General features: G+C 32.1%; 2 protein-coding genes and 1 pseudogene across 3 annotated transcripts; 2 read left to right on the top strand and 1 right to left on the bottom strand.

Moving 5' to 3' along the window:
• Positions 1 to 165: 165 nt before the first annotated feature.
• Positions 166 to 12182, bottom strand: LOC120196622 (ubiquitin-conjugating enzyme E2 10). 2 transcript variants are annotated; one of them, XM_039198385.1, is made up of 5 exons: positions 2957 to 3224; positions 2782 to 2859; positions 1373 to 1500; positions 730 to 834; positions 166 to 443 (listed from the first exon to the last, which is right to left on the bottom strand). In XM_039198385.1, exons 1-5 carry the CDS (start codon positions 3204 to 3206, stop codon positions 300 to 302), a joined length of 705 nt encoding a protein of 234 aa, XP_039054316.1. In that variant the 5' UTR covers positions 3207 to 3224; the 3' UTR covers positions 166 to 299. The 2 variants fall into 2 exon arrangements, with proteins under 2 accessions (XP_039054316.1, XP_039054322.1); XM_039198391.1 differs by lacking the exon at positions 2957 to 3224 and adding an exon at positions 12177 to 12182 and having other exon boundaries at positions 300 to 443.
• On the top strand, positions 4319 to 6199 carry LOC120196640. The gene is made up of 5 exons (XM_039198398.1): positions 4319 to 4666; positions 4740 to 4792; positions 4876 to 5040; positions 5222 to 5323; positions 5908 to 6199. Exons 1-5 carry the CDS (start codon positions 4453 to 4455, stop codon positions 6040 to 6042), a joined length of 669 nt encoding a protein of 222 aa, XP_039054329.1. The 5' UTR covers positions 4319 to 4452; the 3' UTR covers positions 6043 to 6199.
• LOC120196650 lies at positions 11952 to 12820 on the top strand (annotated as a pseudogene).
• Positions 12821 to 16846: the final 4026 nt, after the last annotated feature.

Genomic DNA, 16846 nt, shown 5'->3' with positions numbered 1-16846 from the left:
ATTTTGTACATATTTATGACCGCTGGATGAGTAAAAATAGAAAACAATTACGATTATGGAGATTTGTCAACATTTTCGGATTTAGGACAGTCTCTGTTTGAAAGTTACATTGATTTATCCATACGTTCATTGGAAGAAAACAGCAACATTTGCTTTCTTCTTTCAACCTCCTTTATGTTCACTCAAGTTTTCAAGTGACAGAACAAACATTCATATGCATAGACCTTTCCTTAAAAAAACAGTATATGAAAAAAATTAAAAAGAACACGGGGTTTCCCCTTACACACGACAAAGCTCGTTTAGCCCATGGCATACTTCTGGGTCCAGCTCCTTGCAGTTGTCTCGTACTTGTTCCTGTCCGTCTTGTACATATGAGCAATCTCCGGCACCAATGGATCATCGGGGTTTGGGTCCGTCAGCAAAGAACAGATTGAGAGCAATACCTACAACAGTATATTAAAACGATGAATCGAACAAATCTGATACTCCAATTAAAAAGATTGGGTTTCGTTTTAGGTATTGGGTTGGATTCTGTTACTTTTGCACTGCTACAGATGGTCATCTCTCATCAGGTTTGGCATTGTGATTCATATTCTGAGATGATCAGATTTATTTTCAGGTTGGTGAAATTTTTAGTTGATTTGTATTAGATTTTGGCCATCATGAGGGGTGGCTCAGTCCGGTCAGATAAATTTTTGCAACCCATCAAGATATTTAGAGGATAATCACCTTGGATATTGTCAGCGCAGGACTCCATTGCTCCTTCAAGATGTCTAGGCAAATGCTTCCATTGCTGTTGATATTGGGGTGGAATACCTTTGTCCTAAATGCCACCTGCAATATCATATGATAAATTTTAAGAGACGAGTAAGCATTAAGTACTTCATATCCCTTGTCAACCAATTTAAATTATTACAATATCATTGGTCAGCCAAATAAAAGAAATCTGCCTAGGCAAGAGGAACATCGATTTTCATTTTTCATATATTTTTGGCCATTTCAAGCTCATTGAGAATAATAACCAATCAATAACATTTCGGTTTTCATTCAAGCCAGCGCTTTAAAAGCAAGATGCATTTCAGGTAACATGGTAACAAAGGTTTCAACCATATGCTCATTATATATCACCATTAAAAATCACAATACCTAATTTATTCAAAATTTATAGAAAGTCTATGCTCAAGAGTTGCGGGAGGGGAAAAATTGAAATAGTGTAACATTGCATCTGGATTATAAAGGTAGCTTTTAACATAAACAAAAGTGAATTATCGAACTCTTAAAGCATTGAAACAACAGAGAACTGCTGCATGCACTTCCAAATGTCAGAGTAAACCTACAACAGTGGTCAAGGAAAATCACACATAAAAAATACCTTCGGAGGCTTAAAGGGATAATCTGGAGGAAAATGGATGGTCACCAGGAAAACTCCCCCAGCATAAGGACTGTCTGGTGGACCCATGATTGTTGCCTGCCAGTGAAACATGTCTTCAGCAACTGGACCTGCAACGTCGTCCGATAAACCATTACAAATATGTAAGTAATGTAGTTCAATGATACTCATTGGGCACTTGTACATACTACTACGTACACAACCAACAGAAGAATGAGTGTACCACATTAGAAAATATTTTATGAAATATCGATATCCTTCACTTATCGAGAACCTAGATAATAATTAATAGTCTGAGAAAACAACCGTTCTGCTATTCAGTCACAGTTCTTACTACTTCCAAAAAGCACATGTCAACAAAGGTATCCCTAGGAAGGTAGGCCCAATTAATTAGACAACAAGCCCAGTTTAGGCAAAGCAACCCAACTTGATATCAACTATGGTCATAACCTAAAAAACAGAAAAAGGTTACAAAAAACTAAGGGTGACCCTATGATTCCTGTGTTTGACATATCATATACAGATACAGTTTGAATATCATCTGGCATAATAACGAATATCAAAGTTATCATTTTCCTTCATCTATTATAAGCTGAAAAAGCAAACGATGATGCCATTGCATGATGAAAGCGCTGTCATTATCATCAGTTCATAAAGTGTATAAAATATGTCAATCACCTTTGTCAACATCAACTTAAAACATGATAGGACCAAATACACAAATACAGGTGTCTCAAATAACCTATATAGTTCAGACAGGTTATATAATGAATAATCTGTAACCAAATATGAAAATTAGTGGACTGCTTCCAGTTCAACACAAATTTAATTCATAAAACATTTCATTTAAACATACTGGAACAGTCAAATATTTTTAGTATTAGACTCGACATATTGAAACTAGATGTATTATTATTTGATACACCCCCAATGGAAAAAAGAATTCTACAAGCGGTTTTATTTATTTAATTTTCAAATTATTAAAGATATTTTAAGGACACTCATCATCATCTTAGTACAGTATGTGAAATTACTATTTCACATATCAATTAATAATCCAAACTAGATTTTCCCTTTTCGATGATGGGATTTTTCCCCTTCAAAGTCAACACGATTATGAGGCAAATAATTAAACGAAAATTGCAATCATTTCTGAATAATCGAAATTCGCAAACAAATGTTACTAACGTTTCAACAACTTTTTTAATGAGAAAATCACAGATAGTTACATCAAACAATTTTTTATTTCTCAATTATATCCTAAACATGTAGATCAATAAATCTATAATCTCGTAGTAATATAATATCAAAAAACCATCAATATTTGAACAAAAATGTAAATAAAAACAGCAAACTGATGAATAATTTTAAATATATATAGATTGTTATACCAGCGCTGCAAGATGTAGGAGGATCCTTCTGTAAATCCTTTAATTCCTTCAAGATCCGCTTCGATGCCATTGCGAAACCTGGGATCCATACAGCATAGATAAAAAAAATTAAAAATGCAAAAACAAAAAAGATAATGAAGGAACAATTAAAAGCGATAAACCGTAGAGATCTAACCTGAGCAGATTATCCTCCTATAGAGGGGGCGACTGTTGAATGCCCGAAGGAACTTTGGGTGGGCAAGAGAGCAGAGGTTTTCGATCGAATATATATATAAAGAAAGGGAGCAACAGAATCGGGCGAATTTGTTTTCGACTGTGGTGGCGGTATTTATAGATGGGTGGACCGGCCTCTGTTGAGAGCTTCTGATTGGGTTATTCTCTTGTGGGTCCCGTGAATTGGCGTTCTTCTTACGGGAGTATTTCATTATAATTCTTTTATTTTATTTACGTACTTATACGAATATATATATAAATAAAGGTAAACTATCTAAATTAGATAATTTAATTTTAGAAAATTCATTTTAATCTGTAATTTTTTTTCATTTTGTTCCTTAGTATTCATTGTTAAGGGACACTATTCATGAATTTAAATAGTGATCGTTTTATACAATAATAATAACCTTTTAAATCGTTATTACATAATCGTAATATTCGCAATAACACTTATTTTGTTACATAATCTTAATACAACTAACACAAACGAAAACACGATCATAACTTTAATTTAAATATGTGACACAATTAAATTTATACTATGATTGAATGTTAAACTTTTATATTAAAATCATATATTAATTTAATAATTTCTCAAGTTGGGATAATAATTTTATATAAAATTTAAGTACTAATTTTTAGAAAAGCAATTAACTTTAAGGGTAAAGTACGAAAATGGTTCCTAGTTATAGGATACTATTTTATTGAGTCGTTCGACTATTAAAAGTTATAAAATAGTCCTCTGACTATAACACACTATTTTGTTGAGGTCTCCGACTATTAAAATTTATAAAATAGTCACCTTACTACTCATATGTTTCTATCTCATCTTTTTCGTTAAAAAGTTAACGTCTATCTAAGTTGGACATTAACTTTCTCATTGGGTTCTGATAAAAATCTAATCACATACTGTTTGAGCTATATTTTATGGATCGAGAATCTATTTACATTATATCATCAAGCTGGCGCTTGAAACATTATGTCATTGAGACAGTTCTTAAAAATAATGGTGGTGTTAATAGACATCATTAAAATATGTTTTTATTATATCTCAATCAGCAAGTTAAAATCTAGCTCAAACGAGCATCATTTTATAAAGAAAAGAGATTAGTTTGGAACATATAAAAAATTGAGTGATTATTTTATAACTTTTAATAGTCGGGAACTCGACAAAACCACATCTTATAATCGATGATTATTTTATAACTTTTAATAATCGGGAGACTGTACAGAATAATAACATACAATCGCAGGACCATTTATGTACTTTAACCTAACTTTAAATATCAATTTGTAAAATAACTTTTAAATATTTTATTTCCGAGACCGCGTAGGCGCTTACTTAACAATAGATCCTCATAGAAGAAAAAGCTATGCAAAGGAGACATTTTTCATTTTCCTAATAATTTCCATTTAACAGCTCTATCGCATAGTTCATCCTCTTCGATTATATTCGCAATGGATTATGATTTCAGGAACAGAACAGGTCCGCCGTACGAGGCGCAGATCCCGGTTTACCGACAACAACCCACTTCATCGTCATCATCAACCCATCCGATGTACGGAGCTCCATTATACCCAAGGGTCGGTGGTCAACCCGCCGCTCACAGCGTTCTCCCTACCGCAACCCGCGCCTCTTCTTTCCACCAGACTTCTGCTCCTTCCACATCCTGTAAACTATCTATCCTAAAAAGTTCTATTTTTTACTATTTTTTTTCATTTTCCCTAATTATGTCTTGTGGCAGCTGGATTGGGCATTAGGGTTGCTTTGAAACCAGAGTATCGTATTACTCCTCCGGTAAGTTTTCAGCCGCTTGCTTTTTTGATTTTAATTAGATGGATAAGTTTATCTTATTAATCAATTTGCCATTTTGTTTGCAGCCTCAACTGTCTCCTCAAGTTGCGGATATTCCTCGAAGCAATTTCCAGTTTGATTTCGACTTTGAGAGGAAAATCTTGGCTGAAGCGGAAAAAGAAAGCATGAATTGGAGCAAGCTTGGCTTGGAAAACTTTTCTTCAAAGCCGACCGAAACTACTTCTTCAATGGTACGCTGTTATTCTTATTCCAGCTACAGATTTTAGACCTTCTTTTATATCTTTCATTGAAATTTTAACTTGTCTGTGCGATGGTTTGTCTCAATGATGTTGTTTTGATGGAATTAGTTCATATTTGTTGAGCCTTAAGGGTTTATCTTATATGAAAAAGAACAATGATTTGAATGTGCAGGGTGCAAATTCAGACCATGTGGTGAGCAAATACATTGCCGCTGAACTCAGCCGTGATGCAGTGATGGTTGCGGTTGCAAATTATGGCGACAATCCAACCAAGGTATGTACAATGTTGACATATATTATTGCATCAATGTATTAGGAAAACCTAATGAGTTTACTCGTTATCAGAACCTAGTGCATGGCGTAATTATAGCCACAACATAAAACTTGGTTGGGTCTACCATGAAGTATTCTTTACCTGATTATTTAATTTGTAATGTATGTTAAAGTTGAATTGCTTACTTGATTATAGAATTTGAAAAGCTTGATATTGAGATATATATTCATCGTGAACGGTTAGAATCCTGTCTACCTGCATTTTCTTGACTAGCAGAGAGTAATTTTGGTTTAATGTGGCATACTGGAATGCTCAGCTTCTTTTCAGCTACTCTGTTTTATTTTTCTTTTGGCACCATAAATGTTGTAGGAGAAATTGCTGGTTCTCGTGACCCAGGATGTAGGTACCCTTATTTAATGTTATGGAAGCACGGCATAAGCAGCCTTGTAATGGGGAGAAATAGTCCAATTGCTTTAGCTTGAGTGGTTTCAACAATTCTTCTGGATATTCATCTGGCATTTTCAAAATGTTCATTAAAAATCTTCTTTCTCTTATATCGATATGTTGCTTATTTACTTCCTTAGGTTCGGGAATTTGTCACCGGCTACAACCTACTGCGAGAAATGGGATTCTCAGCAAACAATGTAGCCGAAGCATTACTCATGTATGACAATGACACAGACAAGGCATTGGCACATTTCCTTAACAACGCATCATGAGTATGATATAATCAATTAAATGGTTTTTATGCCAATGAAAACTGGAATGATTTTATACCATTGATTTCCGTGTGTTTTGCTGCATTAAACAGACTGTACAAATAGTCATTCTGTAATATTTGTTGTCTCTAATAAAGGGTATCTCTTTGGTGTTAAATGCATGTCTTTTATTGTTTCCCTAAATCATTGTTCTGGAGAATTTGTATACTGTTCGCCTATCATTTTCCATCGATTTTGAAGGAAAAAATTCCAAACTCAGGGAAACTGAAACAATGATGTCATCAGTTTGATTAATGCTAGAACTTTGCCATCAACTTCATTGTATGTTCGGCTCGAGCCTGATGTATTAATCGAAATGATATCATCTCTAGAATAAATCATGTGATGTTCACTCTCAAATAAAAGAATAAACTTATACAAGTCTAAATTACTAACAAGTAGAAAGAACGAATCATCGAAGCCTCATAAACTACTATGATTAACTCTGGTATAATCTTCAATGTGTCATTTTCAAACTCTATTCTCAACGATTCATCAGATGGAAGTCAAAACAACTACTGCTCAAGCAAGAAGCTCTCTAATCAAACTCTAAGCAGCACTTCTTTACCAAATTCATCAGAGCAAACTGTGATTATTTGAAAATAAATTACATCCTATCACGTAGCATCAGGCTCGTATTTGCTTTCTGGTATCTGAAAATAAATTCAAACCCCGGAACAAATAGCTCCTGAAACCACATCCAAAGAAAACAAAAAACATGCTGTTAGTTACGCCAAGAAAGAGCCAACTTGATCTATTCTATGTTAATTGAACTCAGGTGCGAGCATAGGATACTAATACCCGGTGACTATGCTGATGTTTCAACACAACGCAGGTATGTTAGAGCAACATAGCTTGTTCTTGCAGTAAAGTTTGGATACTAATATCCACATTATTACCATATGCATACCGTCAAATGTGTGCTACTGCAAGAGAGACAGAGATAAAGAGAGAGACCTGTGGACCAAGATGAGCAGCAAACTTCCCTTCATCTACATGTTTGACATCAAGCCCTAAAAACCACGATCCGACACTGACATCATCATGAGCATATGAGCGCAGAAGATTTCTGCAGTAAACAAATTTGGATCAACTTCTTGTTTTATTATGGCGTAAGCAACATGGAATTGTTGCAGCAAAGTGAAGGACAAAACCTGTTTATCGAAATAAATTTAGCCAAGGTGCCTGATATAACGTACATTTCACCAGAAGCATGGCGTAAATATCTGTTGAACACCGAAAAAAAAGAAGAAAAAAGAACTCCATACAAGGAGAACAAATATCAGTACAAGTAAAATAACCAGTATAAGAAACATATTCATTAAGTAATATAGCTTTTACATTTGAAACACATTTCACTAACAGAAGGTTTTGGAACTTAAATTCAGGAGAGAATTAAGTGCCTTTACAACCGACCCGACAACAAGGATCTTGATAGTATAGACAGCTAAATAATGTTGACATATATTGGTCTAGAAGATGAAATCAGTGGCAGCAAAACTCAATATTTTTTATCACCAAACTTCCACCAATCTGGTTCATACCATTTATGGCTCCTGCCAATATCAAGAGGTGCAAGCATGAGAAGAGATAAGGGCTATTCAATTATATATCAAATTCATATATCCTAAATTGTAGACTCAATATTTAAGCCAAACTCACGGTTCTGAAAAAACTTCGCCTGATTTCATACAGCCAATATAAACACGAGGTTTGTTGAGATGAGATGCAAGTGTAGCTCACAAGGCATCTGGAAAACATGAAGTTGTTGATTGTGTTAAAACATGTACTGATTAAATGTTTTATCAATAATGAAACAGATCTTCTAATGGAACTTGTTTATACTTCACTATGATGGAACCAAATCAGGATACTAGAAAGAGTGCAGGTAATGAATTCGATAGCTTTTCGTGTAATGAGCCCACGGTTACCCTTACCATTAGTCACCATCCGCAATCAAGAAATTTAAAAGAACAATCTCTGATATGTTGATATTATGGTATTTGTCAATTAAAATACTATATAAAATTGCAAAATATAGTAACTTAACAAATTTATATATATATATATATATATATATATATATATATATAATTTCCTGAATAAATCATAAAATTATATGTACATTTTAATTTAATGTACAAGCACTGGGTTACTACTTAAGATTCAAATAAATAAATTACAAATTTTAATTTTACCACATAAAATTTAAAAATAAATAGATTCAAGTGTTTTTAGATCAATAACTCTTTTGATATTGAATAAATGTAATAATAATACTTTTTGAGGTTAATTATAATATAATGTTAGGAATCATTAATTAATGTTAGCCTTAGGTACTATTCGTAAAATAAAGTTAGGTATTATTAATTGTAAATAATTTCAAATTAATTACAAACATTGACTTAAAAGTATATTTATAAATGTACGAACCAAACGACCTCAGTGATAAAAGAATTGTTATTATTTCTTAAGGTCTCATGTTCGAGTATTATGAATGTCAAGGGTGTGAGTGTTCAATGTAAAATGATTGAGTTATTTTACCTTTGAGTAGATACTACCTTATATTTATCTCAGAGTAAAAAAAAACTATATATTTATAAATTTATATATAATTCTCGATTTAAAATTTTACATTAATTTAAATTTTATTATATATGGATTTGAGAAGATGAACTAAATCCAAGTCATTAGATTTTATCTTATGCATCCGATTCTAGTGTTCATTATAATTACCGGAAGATAAGGAAAGAACACAACACACGTAATCGTTCATACAAATATACATATGATATTGGATGAACAAAAACATTATTCAGGAAACAATGTTGGGACCAGCTGGTTTCGAGTTACTCTGTATGTTGGGCTTTTGGTCCACAAACATTTGCATATGTCCATTCCATTCTCCCGAGCTTTAGGCCTTTAGGACCCTTTTCTAGTTTTCTTTGATATTATTGGATTAAAATATATAATTGTATATATATATATATATATATATATATAATATTATTATAAAAATAAATGCGTTATATGTGTTATATATATTAAATTTTCATAAAAATAAAATGTAGATACCATAAGTTATATTTTTAATTTAATAAGAAAAAAATTATAAATACTTAAAAATTGATTCAATAATCAATTATATAAAGAGAATATATGGGTCCCTAAAACAAATGTCAACTTATATATTTTTTTCATTCTGTCAACTTATAAAGAGAATATATTGTTGCAAGAGAAAATATGTCTTCTTAGGAAATCAAAATAAAAAAGGTTCGAGGATTTCAACATATCAATGTATTCAAATATGTTTTTATTTAATTTATTATCCTTGATTATATGACATGATAGACCTTGAAATATATAGTTTATATCAATTTGTTAACTTCCTATCATATTTAAGTATACATCAAGTTAAATAGATAATCGAAATAACATAAGGTATCGTAACAAACATTTTTTTAGTTAAGAAGGGAAGAGATGTCCGAAATTAAGCTCAAAATACTTGGGGACTAAAACGGTCTCCTTTGAACATATACTTGGGATGATCAAAATACTCACTCCTATAAGGTTACAATTTTTAAAAAATCATGTTTAGGATGGATTTTGTGCATGAAAGTTTTTGTAGTCGAACCAAATTTAAGATATGCAATTTTGGGTCTGGCTTGATCTAGATGTTTATTATAAATACATCGTTACATATATTAGATATAATTATTATAATTTCTTTCTATATTTTTTTCAATTTTTTTTCTAATATTTTTGAATAAAAATAAAGATAAAATTATTCGTGTCATTTTTAAATTTAGATTGAATAATACATCATCAAATATTAAAATAAGCCGAAACCGATTAAAAGTCTTTAATTTTCAAATTAGACTCCTATAATTAAAAAATTGACTCGTTCAATTTCATATTCAACTGAAAATAAGCATTTTTAGATTAAGAAAAATGTACAGTAGCTTCTAACGTGTAATTTGTCATCATCGATATTTTATGTTATTTAATATATGTACCACTGGCATTTATTTATTTATGTGGTATGGGAAAGACATTATGTCCTTTGAGTTGAGCCAATGGGTCATTTAGCTGTTAGAACGTAAGCATCAAATGGGTGAAGCCATCCATCCAAAAATGGCGGTAATAAATAAAATGTCAAAAAGACAAAACTGTGATGAGTGGATGATGAAACGAAACAAAACAAAACAAAAGTGAAATCAATAATGTTGACTTATGACATAAGAACTTATAAGTTGTTTAGGTTTGTTTAAATCGGAATTAAGTAATAATAAAATTAATAAGTTATATACAATGTAAATTGATCTTACTCCATATATATATATATATAGGGTAAACTACACCATTCCCCACTCAACTATCTTCTCATTCTTATTTTATTCGTTAAAATTTAAAAATTTTCAATTTACTCAATCAATTTTGAACATTGAATTTTCTTTGCCACTCTACCATTTTATCTTCTAACTCTATGATGACATGGCCTTTTTATTAATCTTTAATTTAATTAATATTATTTTTATTCGCCACAACCCCTTTTGCGACTTATCTTTCTTATTCTCGCCTCTGTTATTAACTGGGAGGAAACTCACTTTTCCCCATGACCGTAGAGCTACCCACACTATCAAGATCAAAGGCATTGTTGACTCAAGAAAGCAGAATTAAAAAACCAGAACTTGACGACAGCAAGGGCAAGCCATGCTATGGAACCCTATTTTCATCTCAAGCACCACTATTTATGTTTGACACTTAAACGCTGAGATCACCTGAAATAACCTCAATCAGCTTCAAGTTCTACCATTTCCTCCTTCAATTTCTTTCACACTGGACACAAACAATTATTTGCCACCATTGATAGATAACATGGAAAACATGGTTCTTATTGAAGTTTAATCTTGTACTAGCTTGGATGAAGAAGGTGGAGAAATAACATTGGAGAGCTTACGGAGGTAGCAGAAGGAGTTGAATGAATGGGTTGAATCCCAACAATGTTCCAACTTTGTGTTGTGGGATAATATTATTGAAGGACAAATTGGTGGTGGTGTGGAAGCTATAATATTATTATTACCATCATCTTCATCATCAAATATGGGAACTAGACTTTCTTCTTTCCCTTCAGCTCTATAAATTAATAATGATGTTGGTGAATGAAAAAAGTGTGATTTTTTTTTCCTGATATTGTTAACTGTATCAATTGATCATGAGTTTGTGAAAATGTGAGGGAATGCTGCGTATTATGCATGAGTCTTTTCTTTCTTCTTCTTCGTGTTTGGAAGGACATGAAAGGAAATAATAAAAATAATGTAACAGAAAATAAGAAAGTGATTATTAAAACATGCATTCTTCTTCGTGAACCAGTTTTTCCAATTCAATGAGAATCTTGAAAAGACTATCTATACGTGAGGTTGGAGATTATCTCTCGGCTCAACTATAGTTCCGGCTACATTGATTTGTGTTGTGGCCTCGCATTACCGAAGATACCTAAGAGTCTCGTAGAACAAGACCTCCAACTTGTGCCATTGCCTGGACCAAACTAAACGAAGGTAGAACCATGTTAATTTGTGCAGTCAAAGGTCAAAGTAGATATTGGTGTGGGCCTTTTAATGGATAATATTTTATCAATTGGCCACTCGTTAGAAATTTAATGGCGAAATGATCAAAAAAAAAGGTCCAATGTATAAAGTTATTAAATTGAAAAAAATTAAAATTACTAAGTAAATAGAAAGATATTATAGTTAAGTGATTAAATTTATAATTTACCCATATATATATATATATATATATATATATATATATATATATATATATAGAATGATGGGGGACCTTTCTCGTTGCCCACTTTGTTGTGTCTTTCCCTTACAATACGAATTATTCCATCTCACTTTCTTCTGTTTTTCCCTGCATCATTAATAGAGTGGAAGAAGACGAAGAAGAAGCCATGGAAATTGCTCAATCCCTCTCCATCGAAAGCTTCTCATACAGTTGGCTTGTAAACCTAAGACCTTCATTGGATAGTTTAGATACTTCCCTCGGAGCCTCACTCGATGCCTCCTTCACCGAAATGGACCCAACAATGCCACCTTCAAAGAGATTCTTTCAAGATTTCAACAAGTTCTATTTTCACACCTCCCAAACACCTCCTCCCACCCTTGTTCACGCCGATGAGCTTTTCGCCGACGGCTATATTTTGCCTTTCTTCGTTAACCATTCGTCTCCGACACTGCTTGCAACATCTTCACAACGGGAACAGAATCCGGACAGTGAAACCCAACATCGTGTTCGTTGTTCGAGAAAATGTCGGACAAGATTACCCAAGAGATATTTTTGAAATACTTGGATTTTCTTACGTTGTTGTTTAGAAGAATCCGGGGATTCAGCTCTTGTAGTAAACCAGAGATGGCATACCCTCGGAATAACGATGCGTGGCGAAAGTCGTTTGATTCGGAAAGCTCGATTTATGAGGCGGTTCTACATTGCAAACAATCAATCGGTATGCTAAATCTCTCTTATTTTTTTTATTTTATTTTCTGAGCCGTTTTGGAATCAAATTCTGGTTCTGATCCTATTGTTCTTTCCTGTATTTCTTTTTCAGGGAAATGAATGGAGGATGACATGATCCATTTCCATCCCACATGGGAGCGTGAAGATAGGAAGTGTCATGTGGCATGAACATTTGTTTGCCCACTTCTTGTTAATCATGCAAGGAAGCTGAAGTCTATGTAAATGGCTGGTCATGGATTCAAATAATAAATTTTAAAATTTTAAGAAATGTGTCTGATGAATTTTTCTTCAAAAATTTATAATTTTTACATAACTGAATCATATTGTGTCTTTAGGTGATAACATTTTAGCCGTCAAAATTAAGAAAATAACTCTTATTCTAAATTAGTCTTAAAACTTTTGAACATTTCAACTTCATCATCAAATTATGACTCACATTCAAACTTAATCACCAAATATTTGAACGTTTCAATAACACTCCCTAAAACATTCAAACGTTTGAGGATGAAATTAAAATATTCAAAACTTTGGGAACCAATATAAAATAAAGATTATAATTTAAAGATGGATTTAAAATTTTAAAACCAATTTAATTTTTTGAATCATAATTTAAGGATGTCTAACACAAATAACTTTAAAATTAATAAATTTAAGAAATTGCCAAAAGCGGATGTAACTTGAACATGGGAGCTCAAATTCTCTTTCACATGGTTCCAATTACAGTTTTGATCATATCAACCACAATGGAATATTTCAATCAAAGATATTGTATAATAATAAGATGTAATCGTTATTTATATATGTTTAATCTCACTAAACCATTTTTTAATTTAAAAATTATTCGACATATTAAAATAATCCTAACATTTTATTATATAAAAACCATTTTATATACGAAAAATTGACAAAGTATATTTTAAATTAAAGCAAATAATTGAAGGTTTTCTATTCAACATATATAAATGAAAAAAAAGGAATCAAGGACCTTCTGGTCCCCTAGGCCATGGGGTCCAAGGTGAGATGGATCTTGCCCATATTACTTAATACAAATATGAAAATATATATACTTTAAAAAATTAATATTTGATGTATTGATAACATATATTATTTGAAGATAATATATTTCCCTTTTATTCAATAAAATCTCATTATTAGTATCCAACACTCATCTAAATTGGAAACTGTCTTTTTCGATCCATTTACTTGTAACATAATTCAATGTTTTATGTGGCCTGTTTTCCAACCATTGGAGTGGCAGAAAACAGGGGCAAGAAATGAGAAAGCTCTCTCCACTCCACATGTCAACCAGCAAGATAAGGAGACATGGACAAGTTGTGTTAAAAGGAATGACAAGTTCTCTCATATAATAAAGCATTGGATTTTCTCTATCTATTTTGTTTTTGTCTTCCAGGCAGGGGTTTTGTTCTTCAAACAAACAAGCAAAACCTAGAATAAGTGGGGACCCAAAACATCAGTCACTTTAGCTTTTCACAAGACATAACAGTATTTTTCTCCATAATCTGACATTCATAAGGATAAGCCTTCCGCAATAATGTTTCCCAATATATAATTTAAGGACTTAAGATTATGTTATGATATATATATATATAATATCAGACAAATATTCGAATTCGAGTAACGTAGAAAAGAATCGAGGCGTTTTCCCTGCATAATTCCTTATGTTTGCAAAACTTTAATATAGCATGTCTCGTATATATACATACATACATACATTCAAGCATGGTACTTCAATTTATAAATGATCATTGTTTTACACATTCCTATACCCCTTTCTGCAAAAAGTGCCATATCTCTGTTGAAGAAAAAAAAAAGGAAAAATTTTGGGAATAACCTTTTTAAGGTTGAAAAAGGAGCTGATCAGAGTGGTCCATGCATGAAGCGTTACACTCATTTAGCTTCAGTGGTGGCTTCTATATCGTTGCTGTCAGCATTTGCAAATTTGAAGGAAGGTTCATTGTCTTTATTACTTTCTGAGCATCCATGCATGAAATTGAACCAATTCGTATGTTCCGGTTTTTGATCGCTAATGGCGATGGCAATGTCATTAGGGAAGAGGTCCCCTAGGACAAAGGCGTGAAACATAGTCGTTACAAGAAGAGATGTTACCATGAGTGTAGCAATGCGAGAGAGTATGACAGCAAGAGTTTGAGTTACATACCTCATGGTCGCAATAGCTGCACTTGTCATCGGAAATGTATATGCCCACCAAGCCAATGAGAACCTGTAAATTGAAGAAACTATAATCAAAACTACATACTCGAGGTGGTCTATATAAGTTGTCATAACCATTTTTTTCCGTAAAACAATTAAATATTATTTTAAAAACGATTACGACTTTATTTTGGAAAAATTGGTGATTTGTAATTAATTTGAATTAAATTGAATAGAGTCGCCATCGACCTTTGGGTTAGGTAGGCCGAATACCTAAAAACGTCTTTTAAAACAATTTTAAGAAAGATCATTTTTAAGACAAAAATAGTCTGCGTTTACCAAAGATTCAATTAAAATGGATTCGGGAGTCGGTTACATGTGGGGAAGGATAAACACCCCCACAATGCCCAAAATTGGTACTGTGTCGCTTACACATCGTCGTAAATGGTGGAAATTACAATTTGAATATGAAGTAAAAAAAATGATCCATTTATTGAATATTAGTTAAAATAATAGAAATACTTCACTTGGTAAGAAATCTCGAGATTTGCAATCCTCCAACGGGAAAGCTATCTCATCTATTTCTCATCTATAAAGTATATCCTATCTTTGAATTACCACTAAATAATATCATCATGAGTAAAAAATAAAATATGCTTAATTTATGTATCGTTAATATCAACATAACAACCATTAATACAATAAAAATTATGAAAATAGAATAATAAATAAATTATGATCTATTTATTGAATATTAGTTATAAATAAATAAAAAAAAATCCTTTTCTCGATAAGAAATCCCGAGATTTGCAATCCTCCGCCGGGAAAGCTACCTCGTCTATTTCTTACTTGTAAAGAATATTTTCTCTTTAAAAAAAATGACGAAAATTGACATAATGCATCACACTATACTTTTCCAAAGCATACATCACTCATATTAAGATTCAATGAAGAAATAATAATAAAGATTAAAATTTAAATATTAAACAATATGAACATCAAATAAATTAACAAAAAATAAAATAACAATAAAAATAATTTCTATAAGCTTGTAAAAGGAAGAATTTGCATTTTTTATTCTGTTCGAACGTCGTATCGGATTGTACCACTTCGATCAAGTGATACTTTCCACGCCCGTTCTATAAATATGTGTTCTTGAAATTATTCGAATAATATACAATAGAGAAATACAATGGGAATAAATATAAATAAAATATGCGACATAGAATCTTTACATTAAATAAAACAAACAACATTATTTACATAATACAAATAACCAAATAACAACATCATATAAAACTGACTACAATAAAAATAAGTAAATATTACAAATTAAGATAAAATGATCAAAAGCAAGTAAAAAGGACTAGAATAACAAACACATAAACTCAAAGAGCCAAAATGGTAAAATCAGGAACTTAAAGGACTACAATGAAAGAAAACAGAAAATAAAAATTAAAATAGCAATTTCAGATAAATCAGAGTCCATACTAAAAATACTAAATAGCATATGTACTAAGCTAAAAATAAACCATAAATCATGTACAGGACTAAAATGAAAAAAAAACAGGAACATAAGGATTCAACAACAGTTAAACCAATTTCCACATGATGATTAAATTACAACACTTATAAATGCCGTGACCAAAATCAAATGTTAATAGAAATGTCATAACAAACAATAACAGTACTAAGTTATAAGTTCTGAAAACTTATTGCTCGAAATCAAAGAAATTTCATTTCATTTAATGGTCTAACAATATGATTACAAGACCCTAGGGACTAAAAGTGTAGTTAACCCACACGAGGAAAATGCAGAACCCTTCTTTCTAAAACACGGCCGTTTCACACGGGGCATTAAAGCCCTAAACGAGATTGGCCCTCATTCCCTCATCTCTACTTCTTCCTTCTTAAAACAGAGAGCCAAAGAATGCTCTCAAAGTTCTCCCTCTCCGCCTCTGTCTCCGCCGTGGAGAGAAAAAAAAAAAGGCCACGGCCGCCGCAGCCAGCGGCGATGGCTTGAGAGATCAAACCACGACCAACCCTCCTCTCTTCCTTTAGAACAAATAATTTCTCA

Source organism: Hibiscus syriacus, unplaced genomic scaffold, assembly GCF_006381635.1.
Source record: "Hibiscus syriacus cultivar Baekdansim isolate YM2019G1 unplaced genomic scaffold, ASM638163v2 tig00004663_pilon, whole genome shotgun sequence".
Classification (NCBI taxonomy): Eukaryota; Viridiplantae; Streptophyta; class Magnoliopsida; order Malvales; family Malvaceae; genus Hibiscus; species Hibiscus syriacus.
Note: the sequence above shows the minus strand (reverse complement) of the source record. Positions and strands in the feature narration are given on the sequence as shown.